We start from the raw sequence: 27,782 nt of genomic DNA on the forward strand, positions 1-27,782 counted from the left end.
ACTCTCTGCCTCTGGGACCCCTCTGATTGAAGGGGAGAGCTGTCCTCCATGCCTAGAATTCTCTCCCTCTTCAATGCCACTTCCTAGCTTCTCCTTCCTTCAAGTCCTTAGATTATAAATTCCTTTAAGGCAAGATTGTGTTTTGCCTCTTTTTGTATCCCTAGCATTTAGCACAATTTAGTACATAACAGATGCTTAATAAATGTTTAATGAATGATCGATTGCAATAATAAATGTATTGCAAGAAGCCTTTCCCAGTCCTCCCTCCTACTAGTGTCTTCCCTTTGGGATTATCTCCAGTTTAGCCTCTACTTGTCATTTGTTTATGGTTGTTTAGGTAGTCTCCGCACTAGATTGTGCTCCTTGATGGCAGGGCCTTTTTCTTTTCCTTTTTTTTTTTTTGCCTTTCTTTGTCTCCCTTTCGCTTGGCACAGTGCCTGGCACGTAGTTACAACAACCAATGAGTGTTAACTCCCTCTGCCAGCTGGGCAAAATCACAAATTCCCAGACTTAGGTCGGGATGCTCCAGCTTCCCTTCAGATTAATTACCTACAGAAGAGAACTATTAGTCCTCACCCCTTCTTACTTCCCTGGGCTGTTAGAGATGGGGAAAGCGCTCCTCAAATCCTGAAGCACACGCAGTAGGAACCTCGGTTTAGAGTGATTATTTACCACCACGCCTCTCCCCCCACCCCGCCACCGCCACCGCCGGGAGAAACAACCTTGGCCTGCCTCCACAGTGTAAAGCAGCCTCCTTGCCTCCCACGTCCAGCCCCGCCCCTTCAAGCCCCGCCCCCCAGCGGACCAACATCCGGTTCCGGCACTCGCCGGAAGCGGGCGTGCGTCGCGGCGCGCGGCGCGGCGGACTCGTCTCCCGGACCGTTGCCGGGGCCGTTGCCGGGCTCTGAGTGCCGTCTCCCTGCGGGGTCTCCTCGCTCACTCTCTTCTCTCTCCCGGCGTTGCGCGGGAGGCGGAGGCGGCCGCCGCCATGGCCCGGAACACGCTGTCCTCGCGCTTCCGAAAGGTGGACATCGACGAGTTCGACGAGAACAAGTTCGTCGATGAGCAGGAGGAGGCGGCGGCGGCCGCGGCGGCGGAGCCGGGCCCGGACTCGGACCCGGACCCCGGGGAGGTGGACAGTCTGCTGCGGCAATATCCTTCCGCCACCCGCGCGGGCTCGGGGGAGGGAGAGGAGGAGGGGGCGCGGGCAGGGAGAGACCCCGAGGAGAGGGGGTACAGGGGCGGGGGGAGGCGGAAGGGAAGAGGGACCGTCTCTGAATGTCTCTACGAGCCACCCCCCGCGGACCACCCCCGCGACCCAGGTCACCCCCAGAGCCTCCAAGCGCTCCCCGCTCCGGAGACCTTCCCCCGCTCCGGAGACCTTCCCCCGCCCCGGTGCACCCCGCAGGTCCTGCGGTTCTGAGAGTCCCCGCTTCCCTTGTTCGCTCTATCCCATATATTGTAGAACCCCTAAAGCCAAGAAAGGTTTGCAGAGCGACGCCCCCGCCCCAACTTTCTCAGATGGTCAGCATCTTTTTTCTCCGTCTGGTGATTCACACCCCCCACCCCGGCTTTGTGTAAAGAGATTGGGAGCCTCCAGGAAGTTGCCCCCGAAGCCCTGGGACTCTGGCTTCTCTGAGTCCTGGTTTCCCCATCCCACCGGCCAGGGACTGAATACAGGTGTGAGGGCTGGAGGGATGGGCCAAGTTTGGAAAAATGTGGAGTGGTTGGTTTTACCTGTTTAGAAATGGAAGAAGTGGGTGTCTTTAATTGTATAGTACCCCACCCTGCGGATCGGAGATGTGGGGGGAAATGGGGCAGGAAATGGGGCCCTTCTCTTCAGCCTCTGTCTGGGGAGTGCCCAAGGTGATCCAGTGCTGAGTAATAGATGGGGTCAGAGCAGTCCCGGATACAGATCTGCATTCATTAACCATGCTTCATACCCTCATGCTGTGACAGGGATCCAGCCTTGTTAAAAATAGGTGTGTGGTGGGGGAGGGGAAGTGAGGGAAGCAGTTTTAGAATAGAAGGCCCCGTGGATTTGAGATTTTACCCCTGCCTGCGAATAGAAAGGAAATCTTAGTGCTGGTTTCCACTGCCTTAAATTGGGACTTTAGTCTTCATTTCCCCAGAAGTACTTTTTATCTCCTGCCTAGAATGTTCAGCTTCTAAAAATAGCCTCATCTTGTTCTGTTAGTATATTTTTGCTATTTCAACAGCCATCTTTTACTTTTAGTGCTCCGTGTTTAGCATATCTTTTCTCCATATTGTTTCCCATTGAGGTTGGAAGCAGTTTTAAAAAAATGAGACAGCTTCTCATAAAGGCCAAAAATAGGCTCTCAAACTCTAGAAATGGTCTTATTTCTGACTATAGAAACGAAATCTTTATAAGCAGGTTGGTTATCAAGTTGTGCCCAGCTCTTCATGACTCTAGAAAGAATATTCTTCATTTTAGTGATAGTTATAGTCTGCTATGTCTCTCTGGTACAACTTCCAATAAAGAAGTTTGACACTTGTAATTTGCAGCCTTTATTTACCCAAGGATCTTTAATTGGTTGACTCCATCTCAGAAAATAAGGACTACTTTTAGAGAGCAGTCTCAAGTGGAGGAAATTTAACAGCCTGTGGTGGCTCCCTTTTTTATGTCCAAGGTTTACAACAATCCTGTAGTGCAAATATTACCACTTTGGTCTGACTATACTTTTTCTTTTTTTTGGTGTGATCATACTCTTCCCTGCTTAAATCTGACTTGCTAAAAATTAAAAAAACAAACATGAAAATGGCTTGCAACTGGTATTACTTTTATGCATAGAGACAGGACCTGTGATTTCACTGCTGTAAGGAATTCTCAGGAAACTCACTTTTTTCTTTGGCTACATCTTCTTTGCAACTTAGTGTCTTAGAAAGTTGCCTAGAGGACTGAGAGGTCCAGTGACTTGCCCAGGGTCACTAAGACTTTATAAAGAGGTCTTGGCTTCAAGGTCTGTTCCCTGTCTACTATGCCTTGCTATTTCTAATTTTAATTGCATTCTTTTCCTTTTAAAATTTTTTGAGATATACTGTAGTAGAAAGAACTCTGTACTTGAAGTCAAAAGCCCTGGGTTTGAATTCTATTTCTGCTCCTTACTATCTTTGTGACCTTGGAAAAGTAACTTTCTGTATAATGTGGCTAATACTATAGTGATTGAAATATAGCCTGCATTTTTCAAATGAAACCATACATCATAGGAAATCACAGGATTTTGAAGAGACTTTTGACATCTGATCTAAGGGTTCTCTAACCTTTTGGTCTCAGGCACTCTTTATACTCTTATAAATTATTGAGGATCTCAAAGAGCTTTTGTTTCTGTGGGGTTTAGTTATAAATATTTTTGTTGTTCAGTCATTTTCAGTCATGTCTGATCCTTCGTGACTCCAAACACTGGAGTGGTTTGCCATTTTCTTCTCCAGCTCATTTTACAGATGAGGTAACTGAGGCAAATAGGGTTAAGTAACTTGCCCAGGGTCACACAGCTAGTAAGTGTCTGAGGCCAGATTTGAACTCAGGAAAATGAGTCTTCCTGACTCAAAGCCTGGCACTCTATCCGCTGTGCCACCTAGTTGTCCTGCTATTAATATTTACCACATTCGAAATTAAAACTGATAATTAAAAAATATTGTTTATTAACTCATTACATGTTAAGATATTTTTTATGGAAAAAAAAACTTTTCCAAAAGGAAAAAAAAACAATAACAGTGGCATTATTTTACATATTTTTTGTAAATTTCTTTAATATGTGGCTTAATAGAAAACAGCCAATTTCTGCTTCTGCAGTCAGTCTGTTATATATTGTTTTGGTTGAAGTAAAGGAAGAAAATCAAGCCTTCCACAGATAAGTGGTCGGAAAAAAAAGAAAAGAAATTTAACAGGCAAATAATATCTCAGTATTGTTATGAAAATAATTTTGACCTTGTGGACCATCTTGAGGATTCCCAGGGGTCCTCAGATCACACCTTGAGAACTGCTGATCTAGTCTTATGTCCTCATTTTACAGTGAAGCCAAGCCCAGAGAGAAGTGATTTGTTTTATGTTAAGGGGCTGTTAATGAGTGGAGGAGCGGAGGCTTAAAGCAGTCTTTAAGTTCAACACAGTTTTTATTAAATGGTGCTACTTCTGGTTGTAGTAACATTGATTCTACTGAATATTTTAAATTTTAACCTTTTTTTTGTCTGAATAGAAACATTTTTAGAAATGGGATCTTAAAAGACTGGATTCCAATCTTTGTACCATCCAGAGCTCTATCATATCTATCAGCAAAATGGAGGCAGAGATGAAGGTTATTAATTTTCCCCTGAAAAAAAGAAGTGGTTTTTTTTTTTTATCCCATTGGAGTAGTTATTGTGTAGAATACATGATGTCAGAGTTGGGACCATAGAGGCCATCTAATCCAGTTCTCATAGTAATAAGAATCCCTTCTATGCCATCCTTGACAAGTAGTCATTCAGCCTTGGCTTGAAGACCTACAGTGAGAGAAAACTAATAGTCAAATGATTGCTTGTTTGGTTGTTAGACTTTGTAACCCTCAATACGGACTAGATATGAGACCTAAAGAATGAATATAAAATTACTCAAATATTTTGAACCTATGCAAACACATAATATAGGTACAGTTATCCCTGTATTAACACTGCTAGAACAGTTCATTGACAGAAACTATATCAGCAGAGGTATACCTAGTAGGGAAAATATAAATACATTCTGGAGTGAACTCAGGAACAAGAAGAGTAAAATAGTATGCCATTAAATACTGAAACAAAATAATTCAAGGGGTTAGGAAGGTGTTTTGGTTAGAGAAGGTGGGGAGAAAAGGGACCTGTTGTGGACCTCTTGCCTGGGGTAGAGGGAACTTGCTTAGTGTAGTGGATGGCGAGCTAACCTGAGTCAGGATGACCTGGATTCAAGTCCTGCTTCTGATCCATAGTGATTTTATGTCCCAGGGCAAGTCATTTAACCACTTAGTGTGTCAGGCAACTTTTTTAGGACTATAAATTGTAGAAACTTTGCTGATTCCTCATTAGTTACTGGTGAAATCAAAGGTGTACAGATGCAAATCAAAAAAAGATGAGAAAGGGATGAGCTTGGGTACCAAGGAATAGGCTTCCGGCAGCACCTAGCCCATTCTACATTGGGGAGGGACCAGAGACCTCTGACAGTGTACCCCTCCCTCTCCTCAAATCGCCCCAAAAGGTCTGGATTACAGGCTTGAACTTCAGGGCCAGTATAGTAAAACAGTAGTTTCAGGAATCTTGCCAGATTTCATTGTATTACAGATCCTAAGATCATAAGAATCCATCTGGACCAATCCTCTCATTTACAGTAGTAAGGGGATAAAGTAGCATTCTACTTTTTTGGGGGGGGGCTAAACAGTTGTGGGTAAGTGACTTCCCCAGGGTCACACAGCTAGTAAGTGCCAAGTGTCTAAAGTCACATTTGAACTCAGGTCCTCCTGTCTCCAGGATCAGTGCTCTATCCACTGCACCACCCAGCTGCCCCTTGAAGTGGCATTCTAGCCTAACACACTTTCCACTGTGCCATTCATAGCAACAGAATATTTAGAGCCAGAGGGGAACTGATCTAGTCCAACTGCCGCCACCCCCCCCCCCCATTTTATAAATGAGGAAACTGAGACTTAGAGCGCTTAGGAGGCTTGCCTAAGATTACACAAGTAGTATAGGGTGTATTCCCTACTTACAGTGGTAACAGTGTTTTAACATATTTCATTTTACGCTCACATCACCTCTGAAAGGGTTTAGGTCAGGGACTGTTTATACCCATTTGCAGAAAAGGAAACTGACTTACAGATTGACTTTTGGAAAAGTGAAGTGATTGCCCAAGGTCACAGGACTAATAAATGGCAGAGATGGGACTCAAATGTCTTCTGATTCCCAGTCTTTTCCCTTTCTTAAAATAACAATACATAACATTTATATTGCACTACAGTATGTCATTTGATCTCTATTTGATCATTGTAGACTATCAGCTGCTGCCATACTAGAGATAAAGGGCTGAAATTGCAAATACCTGATTGAGTGCCATGATGATTAAAACATAAAGGAACTTTAAAACAGAAAGAGAATAAATAGAATGTCAGAACAGTATAGGCTATTAGGTTTAAAAATGACTTGTATTTAAAAAAAAAAAAGGTTGTGAATACATTTGCTTTGTTGTGTTAGCCTGACATAGTGGGGAAAAATGTTGGATTTGGAGTCAGGAAAACCTGAGTTCAAACAACATTCCTGACACTAGCTGAGCAATCATGGGCAAGTCACTTAACTTCTCTGAGCCTGTTTTATTGTCTGTAAAATGGAATAATAACTAGTATCTACCTCACAGGGTTTTGTAAGGCTCAAAAGCCTTATAAATGTCAGATGTTTTTGACAAGTCATATACTCCACAGCGAAGTCTCTTACAAAGCACATTTCCTGAAAAAGTTAGTTTACCAGTTGTTAATAGAAAAGATGGATGTATCCTTTAAATTTAACAGTACAGTATTAATGCATAACATTGTATTTGACCTGAGGTTACTTAGCCATTCATTATTGTATTCGTTGCATAGTATGCTATAGTAAGTATTCTTTTGACCCTGCCATGTGTGCTCTATATCATTTTGTACAAGTCCCTAGAAGGGATTTTAGTAATGCTCTAGTCCATCTCCCACATTTTACAGACAAAGAAACTAAGTCCTTGAAATGGCACATAATTTGCCCAAAGTAACAAAAGTAGTTAAGTGGTAACTGGACTAAAACCCAGGTTTTCTGACTATTGATGTTTTTCCTGGTGTGCTGCAGTGCCACCTAGATCATCTAGTTCAGGGCTTCTTAAACTTTTTCCACTTGAGACCCCTTCAACACTTTTTTTTTTTTAAAGACAATTGGGGTTAAGTGACTTGCCCAGGGTCACACAGCTAGTAAGTGTCAAGTGTTTGGTCTGAGGCCGAATTTGAACTCAGGTCCTCCTGACTTCAGGGCCGTTGCTCTATCCACTGCGCCACCTGGCTGCCCCCCAGCACTTCTTAAACTGTGGGTCGAGACTTCATATGGCATGAGAACAGTTTTATGGGGTTGGGAAATATCTTGACCTATAACAAGACTTATTCAAATGCCTTTAGGATATACCCTAACTAAAACTAGTTCACAATAAAGTATAATTCAAACAAGTGGAAGTTACTGATATCAAATACTTTTACCGTTTTGATAGAGGAGATAACACTGGGAGTGGATATATTGGGGGGGTAGAAGTATTGTGGAAGAAAAATTAGACAAATGATTTTCATACACTCATAGCATATTAGAACTGCGAAAGTACTCAAGTCCAACTTCCTCATTTTATAGATGAGGAAAGAGACTCGGAGAAAAGTGACTTGACTAAGTTGACAAGACATCTCAGAATCTCAGTTGGGAGGGGACCACGTCATAACAGTCCATTTAATACCTCTGTGATATATGACCCTTACTTGAAAATCTCCCATGATAAGAAACCTACTTGTTGAAGCAGGCCATCCCAATATCTGGGCAGCTTTAATTTTGAGGAAGTTTTTTCATATGCTAAAACCTGCCTCTGAAAGTTCCACCCATCTTTCCTACTTGCAGAACAAGTCTAATCCATCTCTGATTTCATTTGATCATTCTTTAAGTACTTCTAAATAACTATTATGTCACTCCTAAGTTTTCTCTTACTCAGCTTAGATATCCTCAGGGCCATCAGTTGTTTCTTATCTGAAAGTGACAGAATCAGACTTTGCGCTAGTTCTTTTTCTGACTCCGTGTCCAGTGATTTATTCACTATATCATCCTGCCTCTTACTTGGTGTGTCTGGTGATCTACCTATAGGGCATAGTGGCAGACAAATAAATGTTTGAGGGTGTATTTGATTGTCTTCAGTTAGGCAGAGAACTGTATAAGAATTCACATTCTGCTTCATTAGATTTAGGAAGACTGCTCTATGTACTTAGTTCAGAGAATTCATTAATTTTGAAGTTTCATTGGTTTGAGCTATGGAGGGACTTGGCTGAGCAGAGGTTATGTATGTATTTGGTCTATATTTGAATTTTTTTTAAAAGGCCACACCATGTTTTAAAAGAGGAAATTAAGACTAGCAGATGTAATGTAGCTAAAAATAAGTGTCACCTTTGGGGATGTAACCTAGATTTTCTCTAATGTACTTTGTTCTGAATACAGAATAATGTATGTGAATGAAATACTATAAATGAGGTTGGGAAGAGGAAGGTTCTGATAGTTCTGCTATGAACTGTTCACTAGATTAATTTTGAGATATTAATCAGTGCTTTGGGATTTCACTGGTTCAGGCTAGACTTGGAAGAAGCCAGTGAAAGTTTATAGTTTAATCATCATTTCTTTGAGAGTTTAATGATCATAAAATCCTCTTTGGATACAAGTAAGGCATTTATGCTTACTTTGGAAATGGCTTGAGATTAAATTAGCTTTGATGCAAATTTAGGCAGTGAGACTAAAGGTGAAACTTCTCTGAATAATAAATTCTCATTTTTATAGCACTTAAGATGTACAAATCACTTTCCTCACAACAGCACTTGGGAGGGAGGGCCAGCAAGTGTTGTTTTGAGATGTTTCACACGTGAGAAAACAGGCTTATAGAAGTTAATAAATTTGGTCCTACAGGATCAAATCAAACAAAAAACATTTATTAAGCACCTACTGTGTTGCCAGTCACTGTGCTGGATGCCGGGAATTACCAAGACAAAAATGCGACAGTCTCTACCGGATGTTTAGTCTATTGGTGAACCAACATATGCAAATGTAAATCTAGGTAAATATATGCACAGAGTAAATAACTTCAGGTGGGAGAGGTACTAGCAGCTGAGAGACCTCAGAATAGCCTCATGTAGGAGTTTGGGCTTGAGCCACACTTTGAAAGAATCTAGGTAGTCTGTGAATTGGAGGTGAGAGACTTAGAAGGTCCTTAAGGTATGAATAACAGCAGATAGGGCAGTCTGGCTAGCCTGAAGGGGGAGCAATTTATCACAGACTTTTAATGCCATCACTTGGACCTTTACCACTACCCATCAGGGCATAGGACTGGTTATTAAAAAAAATATTCAGTGGGTAGACTGCCTTCTTTGCTCGCCCTTTTGCACATATTGCTGTGGAGGGAATGGGGGGAGAGAATGAGAGGAAAATCCTATTTAGCTTTTTGATCCTAAGAACTTAATGAATGTGTATAGTGTAGCAGGCTTAAAAATTCTGTCCCATCAGAGTGATCCTTGACTGGCAATGATGCACAGGTGATATGCTCAGAGCGTTTCATGCAGCTTTACGAAACTCCCCTGTCAATGCGAAGAATCAAGCAGTGAAGGTAAACAGGATAGCTTTTGGAAGTGGGGTATTGGGTACATATTTTCACAGACTGAATCTTGAAAACTGCGTGCCCCCCCCCCAGCCCCATATCATACATAGCCTCAACAAAGAGTTATGTGGGTTTGCTCAGAGAGCTAAAAGTTTATTTGAAAATAGAGCTTCTGCATTATTACTTTTGGCCAATTGTGAAATTAAAAAAAATCTTACGGAGCAGCACGGAACAAGAAAATTGTAGAGCATAGACTGTTAGTGCTAGAAAAGACTTTGTTGATGTTGGAAGGGACCTGAGGATATACAACAACGATCTTAATCTAGGGCCTGTCAACTTTTTAAAAAACATTTTTGTAACTATTTCATTATATTTGATTTCCTTTGTTAATCTATGTATTTTATTCATTTAAGAAAAATATTCTGAAGAAGCCATAGGCTTTACCAGACAGCCAAAGGAGTCCAAGATACAAAAAAAAAGCTTACAAACCAAGATAGGGACCTTAGGACATAGAATACTGGTTCCAGGAAGGACCTTAGGGTGTAAAATGTTGGTGCTAGAAAGGACCTTAGGATGTAAAATGTTGACACTGGGAGGGGTCTCAGGCCTTAGGATTTTGGCTAGTCCTAGAAGGAGCCAAGGAAAGTAGGATGTTGGCCATGGTAGGGCCCTGATAAGGTAGGATGTTGGTCCTGGAAGGGCCTTGAAGAGGTTAGGGTGTTAGAAGGAGGGAAGGGGTCTGAAAAAGGTAGCTATCTAGGAAAATTAGTAGAAGGGTGAAGGAAGAATAAATTAGGACTAGAAGAGATCTTAAGAGATTAGCTGCTCTCATTTAATCAAGGAGAAAGCTAAGGCCCCTGATGATGGAAAGTGACATGCCAGATGCCATACACCTGGTTAATGATCAGACTAGATGCCTAGTCAGGTTTTCTGGCTCTGAGTTCAGTGTTATTTCTAGTACATGAAAATGCCACCCAGATGATTTTGCACATGACATGCAGTATGGCAGTTAAAATCTCATGGCTAGGTAATATCTTTAAGAGCTTTAAAAAATACTTTTACGTACTGATTATTTAAAAAAAACTTTTTGAGAGAAAATGATGTTTTAAAGGTCAACTTTATAAAATGTGATCTTCCAAAAGATAAGAATAGATTGGAATTTCACATTGTTCTCATTAATGTAGCCACAGGGCCACATGTAAAACCATAGCAATACAGGAAAGCCAAAAAAGGACCATATGCCTTTCTTTTGACTTCCAGTGAGGTAGAAATGTACGGCATTGCTTCTCTGCCTTAGTATTGTTAATTAGATAATCTGAAGCTGTATCTGGACTGTATAATGATAAATGTTTGGCTTTAAATAGATAAGTGATAGCTCCCATTGCAATAATGCTTTGTTTACAAAGCACTTTGTGTTTATTACTTAATTTGATTCTCACAATAGCTCTGTGGGGAAGGTAGTATAAGGTTTATCTTCATTTTACAGACTAGGAAACTAAGGCAAAATGATTTACTGAGGTCAGATAGTTAGCAGCTGTCAGACCTTAGACTTCAAGTCAGGGATTTACATTACAAATCTGGTACTGATTCCCTGCATTGCTTCTCATAATCAGAGAACATGTTGGGAAAGTAAAAGTGATTGCTCTGTTATCTGTTCAGTGGACAGACACTAGTTCTCTGGATTATCTTCTGACCCTATGAGAAAAAATGGAGCCATTCCAGACACATTGAGAAGAAAGGAGCCCCCGCCCACTTTCCTGCTCTGTGTGTGGATACCTTGTCTCCTTTACCACCTGCCCTAGAATGGCCCCTTGGATCTCACCACTCTCTCTTCTGTCTTTACAGGAACGGGCCCAAGGAGTGGTACTGAAAGTGCTCACGAACTTTAAAAGCAGTGAGATAGAGCAGGCTGTACAATCATTAGACAGAAATGGCATTGACTTGTTAATGAAGTACATTTATAAAGGATTTGAAAAGCCCACAGAGAATAGCAGCGCTGTGTTACTTCAGTGGCATGAGAAGGTATGTGTTTCTTCCTTCGCAGGGGTCTGTTCACAAAGCAAGTGCCATGTGTATGGCCCCTGTTTCCTCTCTGTGTTAAAGTGTTTTGTAATCACTTTAGTACTTAATAAGTGCCTCACTGAGGCAGACCACCTCTCCAAGCCTTGGTAGATGGTTTTTATGAGTTATTGTGGCCAGCCTTCTAGTGATGAGCCTCTCTCATTTAGCAAGGTAGACACCTTGTTCTTAACATTAGTTATGTTCCTTGAAGTTTTTCAGATTTATAAGATCTGCCAGAACTAGTACACAGTCTTTAAGAATGGAAGCCTCCAGGCTGCAATTAGGAATCAGAAACAACTTTAGTGGTGGTGATATTACTCCCATTTTATAGATGAGAAAACTGAGGGTCAAAGAGAAGAGAGATTGCTGAAGGTCGAATACATAGTGGCAGAGCTCTCCGTAAAGATAGGGAGTGTATTCTGTTCCTTAAAATGCTTGGTGAAAAATTCCTAGGAATATCTTTTTGAGGCGGGGTCTCCCATTAAGGAGTTTAGTCACATTCAATAATAATGTTACGATATAGTAGATACTGCTGGTATGTATTAATAAATGATTTATTGAAAGTCATTTTTCTATAGTACTTGATGGTTTACAAGGTGCTTTCCTATTGTATGATTCATACAGCATCCCTTAGAGAGGCAGGTCAGGTGTCTCAAAGCTTAGAAAGGCTAATCACCTTAGGAAACAGCATGTACTCTTTGGCATATAGGGCTAGGAACAGCACATCCCAGCGAGGAGCAACTGGCAGGCTTTGCCCACAGAGGCTTGTGCACTAACTCTGTCAGGCTGTTTTTTAGGTAAACACAATCCTTCTGATGTATTGGGCAAAGTCAGGGGTGGTATTTCAGTACGTGTAGTGGCAAAACTTTTGGGGAGTTGCATTTCTTGCTCCCTTACAGACTGAATTGTTCAGAGTTGAGTACATATATAGCAAATATTCTTTGGCTTATCTAAAGAGTTGGCCAATGCGACAGTTTTGAAGATAATTTCAAGAATAACAGTGATTGAATATTAATAAAGACTTTGCAAAGTGGGCTATTCCTCTTAAGCTCAGTGTTACAATTTGTCATTTGAAGTAGTTACATAGGTCAGTCTGTTTTCTAAATTAACCTTGCATCTAATTCGTTGCTTGTCTGGCATTACTCAGTGTGTGAGATAGCTTTTGCTATGAAAGAATAATTAGCTTTGAAAGAAAAATGCAAGTGCTCTCATTGTTGGAAAGACTTTAAGAAGCAGCAGTTCTAATACTATGATCCTCTAAGATTTCTGTGTGACTCCAGAGGACAGAAATAGGATGTCTGTCTGGGATGGGAGGGACACTTCTGGGAAGGCAGATTTCAGCTTAATGTAAAGAGGAACTTCTGGATAATCTAAGGCATCAGAAATAGAATGGTTGGCATAGTGGACTGGAATGATCAATGGGCATGGAATCAGGTGACCTAGAGTGATTGGAGGCAAGTCACTGCAACTTTCTGGGCTATAATTCCTTCATTGGTAAAATGAAGCTGTTGGATTAAATGATCTTTGAACTCCCTTTTAGCTTTGATATTCTACAAGTCTTCACTTGGTGGACAGTGAGTTCATTCTGACTGAAGATGTTCAAGTAGAGGCCTAATGATCCCTTGGGGGTGCTCCAGAGAGAATGCATACATTCGCAAGGGTTGTACAATTTGTGAAGGTATTTGCTGTGTGCAGGACACTTATAGAGGTTACAGAAAATACCAAGTTTAGATAAGATATAATTCTGCCCATGTGGAGCAGTTCAAGGAATGCTTGATAGAGGTGACAGCATTTAGGATCATAGGTTTTATTTTTGAAAAATGGGTAGGAGTTTAACAAGTGAAGGACAAGGGGAAGACATTCTCTGTAGGCACAGGACAAGTGTGTCAGGAAATCACAGGGCATGTTTGGGGAACAGAGTCCAGTTTGGCTGGAGTGTAGACTGCATAGAAGGGAGAAATAACAGAAGGCTGGAAATGTAGGGGAACCCCAGATTATGCAGCACAGAGGGGATTGCATTTTATTTGGTAAAAGTTTTGAGCAGAGGAGTGACATGACTAGATTATGCTTAAGATTATTCTTGTAACCATATGGAAGATGGATTGGAGATAAAATGGAGGGGGAAAAGACTTGTAAAGATGCTATTGCAGTAGTATAGGTAAGTGGTAACGAGGACCTGAATTAGATGGGGATGGTGGGAATGGACTGAAGGGGAGAAATAGCAGGATTTTTGGAGTTGGAATCATTAGGATCTGGTGGTAGTTGAAAGCTGATGGAAAACCTGAGAAATCCAAGATTATGTGCATGGAAAACAAGGTGGAGGGTTAGGGATAAAGATAATCAGATCAGTGTGGGACAGATTTCATTTGGAGTGCTGTGTAGCAGATCTAAATGGAGATATCTTAGAGGTGGTTAGAGGTGTTTGTATGGAACTTGGGACATCAGGATTGGGGGTGCGGATTTGGGAATGCGCATAGATATGGTCAGAGTAGCTAGAGAAGAGGGCCAATGCCAGATGCTTGGGAACCACTCGCCTTACTGGTGGTAACATGGAGAGACAGACACAGACGGAGAGTGAGACATAGAGACAGACTCTGAAGCAAGATAGGAGAAAAGTACCCAATGTGAAAGGTGTCAAAAGCCATAAGGTCAGTGATGTTGTGGAATTAAAAGAGGCCACCAGATTTGGTGTTTAGGAAATCATTGGTTCCAGTGGAATGATGGTGACAGGGTTGAAGAAAGAGGTAAAAGAAATTTTTGCAAGTAGTTTACTTTAAAAATTCCCTCTCTAGTGTCCAGTTTTTCTCCTGTTGTACTCTTTGGAACAGGCAGTAGTCTTTTTCTGTTATTTAACAAATGTGGGGGGACAGCTAGGTGATGTAGTGGATAGAGCTCTGGCCTTGGAGTCAGGAGGACTTGAATTCAAATCTAACCTCAGAAACTTGACACTTACTAGCTGTGTGACCCTGGGCAAGTCACTTAACCCCAACTGCCTTACCTAAAAAGCAAAAAACAAACAAACAAATGTGGGATACAAGTACTCCTTGTCTTAACATCTTGTTTCCAGGAAAGCATTCCTATTAGGTGAAGCAGCCATACAGGGGCAGTTGATTTTATACAAACAATACTGTGATTGGCACTATAAGTGTGATGCTCAGTGGTTTTCACATACCTTGTTGGCCTCAAAAAGATAGCTTTAATGAGTTATCAGTTCTTTCTGGTGCTTTGGCCCACCAAGTCTTAGTGGAATTTGGTTATGATGGTGTTGGTTGAGGCAGTACTGTGTAGAGTGTGCCTGAAGAATGATTTTCTCCAAATATGTGGGCCTAAACAGCATTGTAATATTTTTAAAGTGCAAGTATGTTATGGGAGAAAATTGGGTGTATATGCAAAGTAAGAATATAGATTAAAATAGTGTATGTATTTTCAGTCAACTGGTTGAAAGCCATTAATTGCATTTGTCACACACAAACCCTTTCCCCTTCAAAAGGAAAACAAAAAACTACCTGTGCAAAATCTCAAAATTGGTGTTGGTGACTTTTCAGCTTTAACCTTTTCAGACCTGGTTAAGTCATGGTTGGTTTATCCTTACCTCTGTATGAACAGGGTTTAAAGTGGTAACTAGTCTTATAATAATATGTATGTACCATCATTTTGTTCATCTGAAGCTTCTTAATCCAAATAAAAATGGAGTTTGCAAAGTGGGAAAAAAAATGATTTTCCCCCTCTAAAGAGCCAAGGCAAATTTATCTTACCTAACATAATGCCTGTACGATAGAAGCATAGAAATGTTTTCATGTCGCTGCCCACATAGGGTCTCTGCCCACCTCATCTGGTCTGGCTGATTAATGGAAGCATTTCTGCTTAGTATTGTCTGTATAATAATAGGAAGTTGCAATAGGTAAGTAGCTTCCCCACCCCAAGTACTGGTGAGGATTCTGGTCGCTATGGTGCCCTGAAGAAAAACCCCTGGAGAATGTCAGTAAATGAATTATTACTACTCTTCTGGATGTTTACAGTAGCCTCTGAAGCAGATTTTCCCAGCGTTCTTTACCCTCTGCAATCAGTCTTTCAAGATGTAGTTCTCCAATTATATCGCTCTCTTACTCAAAAACCTTCAGTGGCTCCCTTTTGTCCATCACAGTCCAAACTCCTAAGCCTAGCATTCTGACACCAATCTACCTTTCCAGACTTATGTCCATACCTTCTAACCTGGACTACTCCTGAATATGTCTGAGATCTCCTATCTTCTGTGCTTTCAGGCTATTCTCCATACATGTGAAGTCTCCCCTCTCACCGCTGCCCCAGAGTAGATCCTACCCCATATTCTTTTTATTTTATTTTCAGTTCCAAATTCTTCCTCTATCCCCTTCCCCACCCATGGAGAAGGCAAGAAATATGATTCCCGTTATATATGTGAAGCCATACAAGACAGTACACATTAGTCATATTTTGGGGGAAGGAAGGCAAGAAAAATTTAAAAATATCGATCTTTTTAAAAAACTTAACCCAAAAGCCACTTTCTAGGAAGGGACCCCATGCCTATTGCCACTTCACCTTATGGACTTTATATTCCCATCACTTCATTTGTGTCTTTCTAATTATAATTCCCTACTAGACAAAAGCTCCACGGGGGCGCAAGGACTATCTTCTGACTAAATGTAGTAGCATCTGCCAGTGCCAGCACAGGGCATAGGGATTAATTTTTACCGAGCTTAAGTATTTTGCACAACTCTTAAGACTAACTGAGGTCCTGAGCTACATTGGCAGAAGCAGTTCCTTGTCAGGAAGTGTAGTCCGTCCACCCCTCCCCCCCCAAAAAAATTTTGTGCACATAGACTAGGAGAGTTGGAAAGGAGCTCAGAAGCCATTTTTGTCACATAAATCCCTTCTTGTTAACGGCTAGGACAAGCATCATCTAAATGAACATTGACATGAGTAGGATGTTCCTTTGTTAACATCTCTGACAAGTGGTCATTCAAATTGTTGTTTAAAAACCTTAAACAATGGGGAACACACTTTGTGAGGCGGCCTTCTTCATTTTTGGTCAGTTGGTGCTTAATAAATAAAGATTAGAACGTGTGCAGATGGATATAGTGGAAAGAATATTATAAATATACTCAGGAAAACAGGGGTTGAGTCTCAGCACTGATAGTGGCTATTTGAACCTGTGGTCCTCTAAAAAGTAGGATTAAGATTTGCACTCCTTGCCTCATGAGACTGTATTGTGAAGAAAGTACTTTGTAAACCTTCAAGTGCTATAGAAATGTGTTAATGTTAACTCATTGGGTAGGGTGGCGGTGTTTGTGACTAAATGATCTAACCTGTACTATTGGTCTCCTTTTCTCACTCCCAATAGGCATTAGCAGTAGGTGGTCTAGGTTCCATAATAAGAGTTCTCACAGCAAGAAAAACTGTTTAAAAAAAAGACTTTTAACTTGCACTGAGAAGACCAGAAGAGTTTGGGGGACCCAGGACAAGGAAGAAAGAATAATGGAGATGACACTGGCCCATCTTCCCCAAAACTACAATGAATCTATTTCAGACCATTCATTTGTTGAAAATGCTTTTTATTTTTGAGGTGGAGGGGGGGAAACCCAATGCTCTGCTGCTGCCTTTTCTGAATCCTGCACATGATCTGACATTCTCCTTTGCCTGGGAGTAACAGAATTGCCACCAATGAAATTGGATATTGGAGAAAGGAGGATTCATTCTGCTGGTGGGTGCTCCTGGGCACTGCTGATGTAGAATGTTGGGATGCCTTTGGCAGGTGTTAGAATTTTTGCTGCTTGGAAAGGGAGTGCTTGTTTGGTGTTATTTTCAAAGAATCTGAGGGTTTGTACAGAAATAGTCTTCCTAGAGGAGGGAGGCAGACTCTGGGGCTGATTTTTATTGTAAAGTGCCTGCTGGATCAATAAAGCTCTTTACTCATTAGTATATTAATTTTGGTGTGTTTCATCTAGTAAAACAGAAGAGTGATGCTAAATGGCAGGGGTTCTCAGTGGTTCAGGGAGACTGACCAAGATACAGGAAAGCTGCATATCTTGGCTCTTAAGCCATGTAGATGGATGCAGCTTGTGGGTCTAGTCTACATATAGTCAGGCCATTAGCTCTGCATCACTACCTAGCTGATGGATCACAGGAAGGCAAAATGATATTTGGTGTTTAAATATTTATTGTTTCATACAACTTCAAGTTTAACTTGTCTGTACATCTTGGATCTTAAGTTAATAAAGTACCAACCGCATTTAATACTTTGTCCATATTTTAAAAGTGTTTTTGTATGGCTTTCTCAGAGGGGTGTTTTAAAAGGGCAAAAAATGCTGGTGTTGGTCAGGTTTGTGAATAGGAGGTCATCACAGTGTAGAATATCATGGAATTTCCCAAACACAGAGGATACAGTTTTACTACAAGACAAGTTTTCCCTTTGCTTAAAACAACAACAACAACAAAAACACACTCATGAAAAATGGGTGGAGGCCAGTAAGAAAACAGGAATCAAATCTAGCACAAAACTGGTGGGGTTAGTGGGATTAGGGGATTTGAGTCTTGGTTGCACCACTTACTAGTTGTGTGACTTTGAACAAGCTAGCTTCATCAGTAAAATGGAGACACTACTGCTTAAGACTGACTTCATGAGGGTGGTAATAAGGAAAATCAAAGTATTAGGTGAAAGTAAGCTGTATAATTTCACTTTCTCAAATCCAGAGAGAGGTATTATTCATATTAAATAAAAGTAAACTTGGTTCTGCTCTATTGTGAACTAAATTTTCTTTAATGAACAAATAAGGATAAAATACTTTTTGTAATTTTTATTACCTTTTATCTTTGCACAGTATTCTATAAAACTACATTCTCATTCATTGTCAACCTGAATGAAGTATAGATATCCTCATTTTGCAGATAGACAAATCAAGGAACAGTGAGAGAAAGTGACAACTTTGACTTGAATTCAGGTCTTCTCTCATACTCTTTGCACTATCCCTGCCTGTGCCAACATGGCCTGTTGAAAATACTTATTTTCCTTTAGCATAGGCTTGCATATATAACTTTTTAGCATGTGTAGTAGTGGCTCCTACTACATGGAAGACTTTGTAAATTACAATGAAGTTAAGCTTCTTGACTCAAAGTTCTTAGAGCATTTAATATAATTCTGTCAAGAGTAATAAAAATGGGGGTAGCTAGGTGGTACAGTGGATAGAGTTCTGGCCTTGAAGTCAGAAGGACATGAGTTCAAATCCAGTCTCTGATACATGACACTTACTAGCTGTGTGACCCCGGGCAAGTCACTTAACCCTGATTGCCAAAAAAAAAAAAATAATAATAAAAACGAGCTGTGCTTAAAAACCATGAACCCTTCGGTTATCATGTATGAACAATACATGATATTGTTGCCTTTCCTTTCTAAGAAGTCAGATGCATAGAGAAGTTGGAGCAACTTAAGAGACCTAATAAGGCCAGCCCTACCCCTCCACTTTTTATTTTTAAATACAGATGAGGTAACAGATGAGGCTCAGAGAGGAAAAGGAACTTTGGGGAAAGTAGCAGAATCAGGATTTGGACTTAGCATTTCACCAATATTTATCTTTACCAGGTGACATCAGAACTTTTAGAGCAGGAAGGGACGGCCACAGACTAACTCTCATTTGAGAAGGAACAAGCTCCAAAGAAAGTCAAATGACTTGTCCAAGGTCACATAGCTAATAAATAGCTCACCTGAAAACCTATTAATTGTAAACAAATCAAAAATCCACCACAGCCTAGATTTAGGAGCTTTAATCCAAAAAAATATTATTGCACCACAAATGAATTCAACAGTTTTACATAATACAATGAATGTTTACAACATGAAGGGAAAGACCCAGAGCCAATGCTCAGATAAAGGATTATACATATGGACTGTATGTATTACCATAGTAGGGTTTTTTGTGTTGTTTATACATGTCAAAGTGTGTCCAGTCAATCTCTCAGTATATATTTACACCACTCTTGCTCGTAAGTTAAAAATCAACATGCAAGGAATCCTTAATCAGTTCAGTAATATACTTAATCAGTAAAATACTTTAAGTACCCAGAGACCTAGGTGGTAGCTTCCCAAAATTATATAATTAACCTGCACCAAGGGAGAGAGATGTCAGATGACTCAGGCAGGAAGGAGTAGGGCCTGTGTAACTCCAGTCTAGGGTGTGTTTGTTTGAACTGAGTATGTAGCTGCTCAGACTTGCCCATCATAACCTCATCTTAGTAGTTCCTTTCCCTTTCCCCTGGGCAAATCTGCTGAACATATGCTGAATGTATTAGAAGTAAAAGAAACTTAGTTCTGTGTAGGAGTGCCTCTTGTTCAGAAAAAATAAAAACGCTTTTAAACATGTCATGTTATAAATGGAAATAATATTTCAGCTCACAGACCTGGCAAGAATTTATCAGCCTTTTAAAACCTCCCCTTGAATGAGAGGCAGCTGGGATAGGCTTGAATATGGACACTGAGCTGTGGGGAGAGTGATGCTGTCCCCCTCTTTGGGAATACCAGGCACTGCTGTACATTCTTGAAGAACTTAGGCAAAGCAATATAAATCTTTATCTTGCTGGGAAAACATCTCCCTCCCTTGTTACTTGGCAAGAAGAAATAACCATTTGGTGAAAACAGAGCTTGGGAAACATTCACATATATATGATCCTGCAACTGGTTCTTAAGTCAGTGGTTAACCAGGAAGAAGTCTTGAGCAAGCTACAAACTGTTTTGAAATGATCTTTTCAAATGCATTTTAAGATCCTACTATGCTGAATACATGTTGATTTTTCCTTAGAAATAGCTGGTAAATAGAATGGTCCCTAGCAATCACAGCCAGAGCATTTCAAGGTAGCCAGCTTTGCAAATCCTATATATGTTACATACAATCTGTAGTGTATTTATACATAGTGGAGGCTTAGTGTTTTTACATACAAGGCAATCGAGGGTGTGCTGCAGTTCTCCATCTCTAACTGGGCTTGTGGCCTGAGGGTAGAAGGGGCAACATATTTTATCCTTACCAGATCAAAGTTTGCTCAGTCTCAATTGTGCATAGAATTGGGAGTAAATCCAGGTTTCTGCTACAAAGATACTGATACTGATTTCTCAGGAGATTGTCCAAGAGTGCTATGGAATTGAAGGGGGAAAGACAGAGAATCTAGGATGGAAGGCATTTCCTTTTACCTCTCTGATTTTTCTCTAAGAACACTGGTAAACTGACTGCAAGACGGAAGAAATGTTTACAAGCAAATTTGGCTTTAAAAAGTATGCTTTAAAATGGTTTACCAGCAACCTGTACAAGACATATACTAGTTTAAAAAGGCAACTGAGTATATTCAGTACTGTATTAACCTTTTTTTAATATTTTTTCTTTAAGAAAAGTAAAACGTGATCCCTCCAGAAAGTTGCATATTCCTCGCTGACTAATATCAGCCCCCAAGGCATAAATCATATCTTCTGACACATTCTGAAGTCAGGACATACCTAGCTTCAGGAACTGGTGGGAGGGATTAAGGACATTGTAGTATTTTCTCCTCCCTGGGATCCAAACCACTAGAAGGGAAATGCCTAGGAACGTCTTTACAAAACATATGAGTCCACATGGGGGTTCCGAGAAAATCAGCAAGATGCAACTTGGAGGAATCAGGTTGTCCTGTACCATTAATGTCAGTCACTTTAACCCCTCGGAGCAGTAGCTGTCCACTGACATTTAGCCCTCTGGATAGATACTAATAATTACAACTCTTAAGTGCTAGCACTAGGGGTTAGAGAAATCCACATGCAAACCTTCTGGGGCCCAAAGTGGGGATTTATAGCAGCACTATATGAAAGAGGAGTTTCCCATTAAGCTACTTGTCATCCCACCCACAAAAGCCCATGGAAAGCAACCCTGTCCTTTCAAAACTGGCCCAATCTCTGAAATTGGCCTGTTAGTTTGCAATGAAGGAAGCTCTAACCATTATTTGTCTTGTAAACAATGTTTCAAAGCTTGTACAAAATACTGCAATTACAGTGATTAAAAAACCCACCCAGACTGGTGTGCTGTGTTCTTTTCATAGAAAAAGTGGCTACACATGGAATTTCCATTCTCAGGTTTCTTTTAAGACCATGGCACCCTAGGATTCGAGATGGATGGCCGAATGCTACCTCTGGGAGATGGCTTGGACCCAAACCACGACATCTATCATTTAAACAAAAGAGCAACAAATGATTAGGATAATAAAGTCCATGGGAAAAAGGACAGAATAGTTCACAAAGGTCATCCATCCTCTGTAGAGAAGAAAACAACTACAGCAACTTGTCACTGGTTCCTTTGGTCTGCACATGCCTCTTGCTGCTAAGCAGGGCAAAAGGTTAAACTTTAAGATGACTGAATTTTATCTGCAGAGAACTGGATGGCTTGAAGGAATGAATCTTTAGAGATCGGATACTTCAGCCTACACTGAAGCAACAGGTTGAGACTTGAACTGAGTTCAAGGCTTCTCTCACCATAACTATGTTGTTTGAGGGTCTAGGTAACAAGTCCCTTAAAGAACTGCCTTAGCATTTCTAAGTCTGGATAATGCATAATGCTTATAAGTCTGGGGAAATAACTCAGAACAAGACCTTACTTCATTATCTGAGAATTACACATAAGCACATTTTGAGAAGAAAGACTGTTCAAAAAATCAGACTGACTCAACACTGAAAGCTGCTTTCATACTTAAGTTCCCTATTATTGCAGGAATTTAAGCAGAAGATTCCAGCATCAAATAAGGCTGAACTAGATGACTTGAAGTCTCTTCTGGTGAGCCTGTATGATTATAACACTGATCAAATTAGAAAGGAATCGGAGGATATAAAAGATAAGCTTCACTATCAGGGAGGGGGTCACCACTCAAATGATCTCTAAGTGCTTGTTACTTTTACTCTTCCAGATTCAACCTTTAAACAGATACATATTAGCACCTCTCACTGGCTCCTTAAGACTCCAGAGGGTTCATTTTTACCCCTGTTCTCATCTAAGACTTGCTTCTCTCTCACTGCTCTGAGGAACAACAGAAAGATCTACCTTATACTCCAAGGTCTCTTTGAGCATGTTTTCTTCCTCTTGTGAAAAATTCAGTAGCACAGACACGGCTTTAATGAGATGAAAAGCCTGAAACAGAAGAGACATTGCTTACTCCAAGGAGAATGCCCAGCACACTGGCAGGACCAGGGGGCGGGAGGCAGATGCAGTGCAGGAGCTGCCTATATATTCCGCTATGTCCCCTCAGCTTAGGAGGACTGCCATAGGGCAATGGCTGAAGTGGGAACACCCCTTTATTTCTAGCCTATAGCTTGATGAGATTACTATGAACCAATTTGTGGTCAAAATTTGAGATATTCCAAGTCAGCAAAAACTTAAAAGGTTTTTTTTTTTTTAAACCCTTCCAGTCTTTTCTATCAATAGCAATGAATGGCCGTTATGTTTACTAAACGAATGCTACTTTGGGTATTCTGTTCTTTCATCAGTGTTGATTTCCCCTCCACATCAAAGCAAATGGTCTTCCTGGACTGTTGTGGCCAAAAAAGATTTATTCTCTGGTGGGTGACTTTTTGGGGATGAGCCTCTCAGTCCATCACTAGGCCTCTGTTTCCCTTCCAGTCCAGCATCTGTAAGAGCACAGGCACTACCAAATAGTCTTTGTCACCCCAGGAACACATCCATAACACGATAATGTACAGACAGGAAAATGTCAGTGTAGGTATCATAATAGTAATAATGAAAGTAATTATTACTACCATTAACAATAACAGCTAACATTTATATAGCTCTTGTAAGTTACAAAGCATTTTTACGAATATCTTTTTTGATCTTCATAAAAATCTCATGAGATAGGTATTACTGTGAATGGTACTGTGTAAGACAAGCTGGGTGGTACAGTGGATAGAGCGCTGGGCCTGGAGTCAGGAAGACCTGAGTTCTAGTCAGGTTTCAGACACTGGCTTCATGACCCTGGGCAAGTTACTTTACCTGTCTGCCTCAGTTTCCTCATCTCTAAAATAGGGATAAAAATAGAACCTACCTCCCAGGGTTGTTGTGAGGATCAAATGAGACAGTGATTGTAAAGTACTTAGCACAGTGCCTGGCACATAGTACGTGCTATACAAATGCTAGCTATCATCATGATTATTATTAGCTATTAATGTATTGGCCTGAATACAGGACACCTTTAAATAAAGTCAGACCCCTAAAATAAGATCTCATTGAAAGAAAAAAAATAGGGATATAGTGAAATAAAATGCACAAAATTTCACTGAAATATTTTTCCTGTGAAATTTTAAGAAACATTTCTTTCAAAACAGAAAAAAAAGATGTTTTATTTCATTTTATCATCATTACCTTAATATCTGTCCCTTTCATTGTTGTTCTCTTATTAGGATTTATTTATAGGCTATGCTAGGGTGTTCTATAAACTAGATATGGGAAAAACTATTACGCTATATTTAGTCCAATATGGACTGAAATGTATGCATGCATGTATGTATATGTGTATTATGTGCTTATCCCATTTACAACTGAGGAAACTAAAGTTCAAAAAAGATGTGAAGTAGGGGCAGCTAGGTGGCACAGTGAATAGAGCTCTGGCCTTGGAGTCAGAAGGACCTGAGTTCAAATTCAGCCTCAAAAACTTACTCGCTGTGTGACCTTGGGCAAGTCACTTAACCCTGATCACCTCACTAAAAAGTAATAAGAAACAAAAATCCAAACCCAAAACAAAACAAAAAATGATGTGAAGTGATTTAACCAAGGCCACCCAACTCATCAGTGGCAAAGCAGTTGCTTGCCTGGGACCTTAAGAGTCTAAGCTCACTGTTCTTAGAGCTTTAGTTCACAGGCAGCTAGAGCTAATGGAGCAGTCAAAGAGCTGAACTTGCAGTTAGAAGAACCAGGTAACTGGTTGTGTGAGCAGAGATAAGAACATCGCAACTCTCAAAGCCTTAATTTCCTCAGCTATGAAATAGGCATGATACTAGTACTATCCAACTCACAGAACTGCAGTGGCAAAATGACTTTGTAAATTTAATTTTACTGTAACTATTAATGAGAAAAGAAAAGCTGAACTTAAATTTAGAAAACATGTTAAATGCTGCTATAAATCATTGCCTAAGTTGTAATTCAGCTATTAAACCTAAGTTTGGGAAAGGGACAGAGAGAAATAGGATGGCATGGGGACCTCAATGTGAAAACTCATATAGGAATAAAAATCTAGGGCAAACTGAAACCAGTGTTTTTACCTCTGATTCCCGACAGGACATGAATTTTAAAACCACATGCTTGAGGTATTCAAAATTTATCTCTCGAGAATCATTTAAGTCTGAGTTATTGGTGACAGTTGTTGAAGCGGTAGGCACTTCAGGATTGGGTTTCTCCCGAACTTCAAAGATATCATTTTCAGGCCGAATTTTCTGGAAGAGAAGAAAAGAAAAAAAAAAAGGAGAAAAACACTGAAATATGCTACCATCTTCCTTCATAAGAAAAGTAGGTCAGATGTCTTAACATTTCTCAGACAGCATGGAAATAATCCAAGTTTTAAGCCCTTCTCCCATGCCTTCTCCCTACTTGCAAACATGGCAAGTAAGTAGTTAGACCAAACTGAAAGTTGATCCTTAAGATATCATAAGATTTAGAGCTGAAAAATACCTTAGAGATCACTGGATCTAACTCTATCATTTTACAGAAGAGGAAACTGAGGACCCCCAAAAAGGAAGTAAGTGATTAGCTCAAAGCCACACAAGTAGTTAAGGGGTCAAAACTGGGATTCAAACCTAGGTCCTCTGACTTCAAATCCAGGGTTTACTCCATTAAGCTGTGCTCCTTTTAGGGGAGCTATGGCCTCTTGGAGAAGGAGAAGACTCCTTCTGAAGCAAACATGGCTGACAGAAAGTGTGGTACACAGGCAAGGTCTAGGTATGGGATTGTTGTGGCTAAGGAGGAAAAAAGCACCAGAAAAGAAATATTCACACGTTGGTCTATCCCTCCTGCCCCCGCCCCGCAAGCAGCCATGTCATGAAAGTTCATCTGGACGGTCACTCACCAGCTCCTTCTGGAGGGTCTTCTTGAGTTCCAACATCCTCTGCTGCAGCTGCTTTATAGTCTGTGGAACAAATGTCATGGCATCAGAGATTAGACCTCTGAGGTCACCCAGCCTCGTCTTCTCCCTCTCCAATTCACAGAACTGTCAAAGGGATTATCCTAAAGCACAGATCTGACCATGCCACTCTCCTCCTCAACAAGCTCCCAATTACATCTAGGATAAAATAAAAACTCTCAATTTTGCATTTAGAATCCTCTCTTTTCAGGCTCATTACACAATGTTCCCCACCACACACTCTGTATTCTGGCCTTCTTTTGTTCCTCACACATGACCTTCTGTCTTACGCATCCGGCCGTGTCTACAGGATGCTTCTCACCACCATCTTCCAGGATCCTCTGCTTGCTGTAAAGCTCAGCTCAAGTGCTCCTTTCTACACGGAGTTTTTCCTGATTCCCCTAGTTTCTAGTGCCTTGCTCTGCCTCCACCCCCTAAATTACCTTGTAATTAACTTTGTATGTATTTTGAACATACAAACATAGACATATTGCTGTCCATGATAGAATGTGAGCTCCTTGAGGGCATGAACGGTCTCACTTTTATAGTTATATCCTTAGTGATTGGTAAAATACCCGGCTCACAATTGGCACTTAATGATGACTGGTTGAATGATTTGTGGAGGCTGGTATCGTGAGAAGGGTCCCTCGTTACCTTGTTTTTCTCTACGATCTGCTGCTCCAAGTCTCGGTTTTCTTTTTGTAGCTGTACCATATCAACACAATCCACTTCTCCATTCAATGTTCTTTCATCACTTGAGAGTGGGTATAAATCATCACTCAATTCCTTTGCTGTTTCTCCAAAAACAATTACCTGTCAGGGTGGAGAAAGTACATCTCAGAACCTCTTTTGCTATTAGTCTTGAGCTTATTCATAGGTATAAAAGGTACAAAAATAAACTATGGAATTTTTTCCCCCAGATATAGGATATCTGCTCGGATTGTTACTTGATCCAATACACTGTGGAATGCCAGTTAGAAATAAATCCCAATTCTTTGTGCAAAGACACAGAGTTGGTGTTTATTTCAGACAAAAAAAGAATCTAAATGGGCAATTTTTTATAGCCCAGACACAAAGTAAGTAGGCATGCCAAACACAACCCAATAAACATTCCCAAAGATATAACAGTTTACATCAGGGTAATGTTAATCTGACTAATGTTTTTTAATAGTACTTATCTGATAGCACTGCTAAAGTTCCCAAAGGTGATCTAGCTTTCTATCTTCTTCCTACTTAACCCTGAGCCCAGGTCACTGTCCATTTCAAATGCTTCTTCAAGCCATCAGCAGTGATAGATTTAATGGGCTGCTATCCAACTGCATGTTATCTACTTCAATTCAACAAAGTCATCTAGTAGCTTACAAATCAAACCAACAATTATTAATTAAGGACCTATTATGCAAAAGGCACTGGATTGGATAATGGGGATATAAAGACAAAATGAAAACAATCCCTGCCCTCAAGGAACTTACATTTTATTGGGGGAGGATACAACACATAAACAGTTGAGTTTATATAGGATAATCTGAGGAAAAGAAGGGGAGATAGCAAAGAAAGACTTCCTATAGGAGGTAGCCTATGACCTGAGCCTTGAAGGAAGACAGGGGTTCTAACAAGCAGGCCCGAGGAGACAGCACATTCTAGAAATGGGCACAGACTGTGCAAAAGCACCAAGGAGGGAGATGGACTGCCATGTGCAGGGATAACAAATAGCTCAGTTTGGTTGGAACACATCGGTACAGATGAGAAGTAACAGAAGTCTAAATGAATAAGTCTGGAGCCAGGCTTTGTGAAAGGTCTTAACTGCCAAGATGGGAATTTGTATTGTTTGTAGTCTATTATTGAGGAGACAGGAGGAGGCCACTAGAGTTACTTATCAGGGAAATGATGTGGCTAGACTTATACTTTAGGAAAACTATTCTGGACTGTGTGAAGGATAGACTGAAGAAGGAAAAGACTGAAAGCTGGAAGTAAGAGGTAATGAAGACCTAAACTGGGATCTTATAAGTGGTAAAAAAGGAATAATCACTAAGGATGTTAAGGAGACAGAACAGAAAAGACACAACATTATTGGGGGTGAAGGGACAAGGGAAATATAATTATGAACCTGGGGATCTGGAAAGATGGTGATGCCTTCAACAGATATAGAGAAGTTTGGAAAACCCAACATTTGAGGTAAGGGGGAAGACAATGATCTCTGTTTTAGACAGATTTGGAGATGTCCATGGGATGTCCA

General features: G+C 40.5%; 2 protein-coding genes across 2 annotated transcripts in view; one reads left to right on the top strand and one right to left on the bottom strand.

The window, feature by feature from the left end:
* The first annotated feature begins 872 nt into the window (after positions 1-872).
* On the top strand, positions 873-17,674 carry LOC114047140 (actin-related protein 2/3 complex subunit 5-like protein). The gene is made up of 4 exons (XM_027867897.1): positions 873-1,152; positions 9,298-9,370; positions 11,207-11,383; positions 16,782-17,674. The coding sequence occupies exons 1-4, from the start codon at positions 989-991 to the stop codon at positions 16,842-16,844; spliced, it is 477 nt and encodes a 158-aa protein (XP_027723698.1). The 5' UTR covers positions 873-988; the 3' UTR covers positions 16,845-17,674.
* Positions 17,675-19,182: 1,508 nt separating this feature from the next.
* Positions 19,183-27,782, bottom strand: part of LOC114047266 (golgin subfamily A member 1-like) — a 56,243-nt gene continuing 47,643 nt past the window's right edge. The window contains exons 18-22 of the mRNA XM_027868047.1: positions 26,201-26,359; positions 25,493-25,552; positions 24,693-24,863; positions 22,483-22,569; positions 19,183-21,612 (exon numbers count right to left, since the gene is read on the bottom strand). Coding sequence (XP_027723848.1) covers positions 21,532-21,612; positions 22,483-22,569; positions 24,693-24,863; positions 25,493-25,552; positions 26,201-26,359 — 558 coding nt within the window. The 3' untranslated portion in view covers positions 19,183-21,531. The remainder of the gene's footprint in view (positions 21,613-22,482; positions 22,570-24,692; positions 24,864-25,492; positions 25,553-26,200; positions 26,360-27,782) is intronic.

This window comes from Vombatus ursinus, unplaced genomic scaffold (genome assembly GCF_900497805.2).
Source record: "Vombatus ursinus unplaced genomic scaffold, bare-nosed wombat genome assembly UNPS02014786.1, whole genome shotgun sequence".
In the NCBI taxonomy this organism is placed as follows: domain Eukaryota; kingdom Metazoa; phylum Chordata; class Mammalia; order Diprotodontia; family Vombatidae; genus Vombatus; species Vombatus ursinus.

Excerpts from the sequence above, each read along its gene's own strand:
- LOC114047140 (XM_027867897.1), top strand. The coding sequence starts at position 989 with ATGGCCCGGAACACGCTGTCCTCGCGCTTCCGAAAGGTGGACATCGAC. Across the intron at positions 1,153-9,297 it reads GTGGACAGTCTGCTGCGGCA|AGGTGATATGCTCAGAGCGT; the intron begins ATATCCTTCCGC and ends GCAATGATGCAC. Across the intron at positions 11,384-16,781 it reads TACTTCAGTGGCATGAGAAG|GCATTAGCAGTAGGTGGTCT; the intron begins GTATGTGTTTCT and ends CACTCCCAATAG.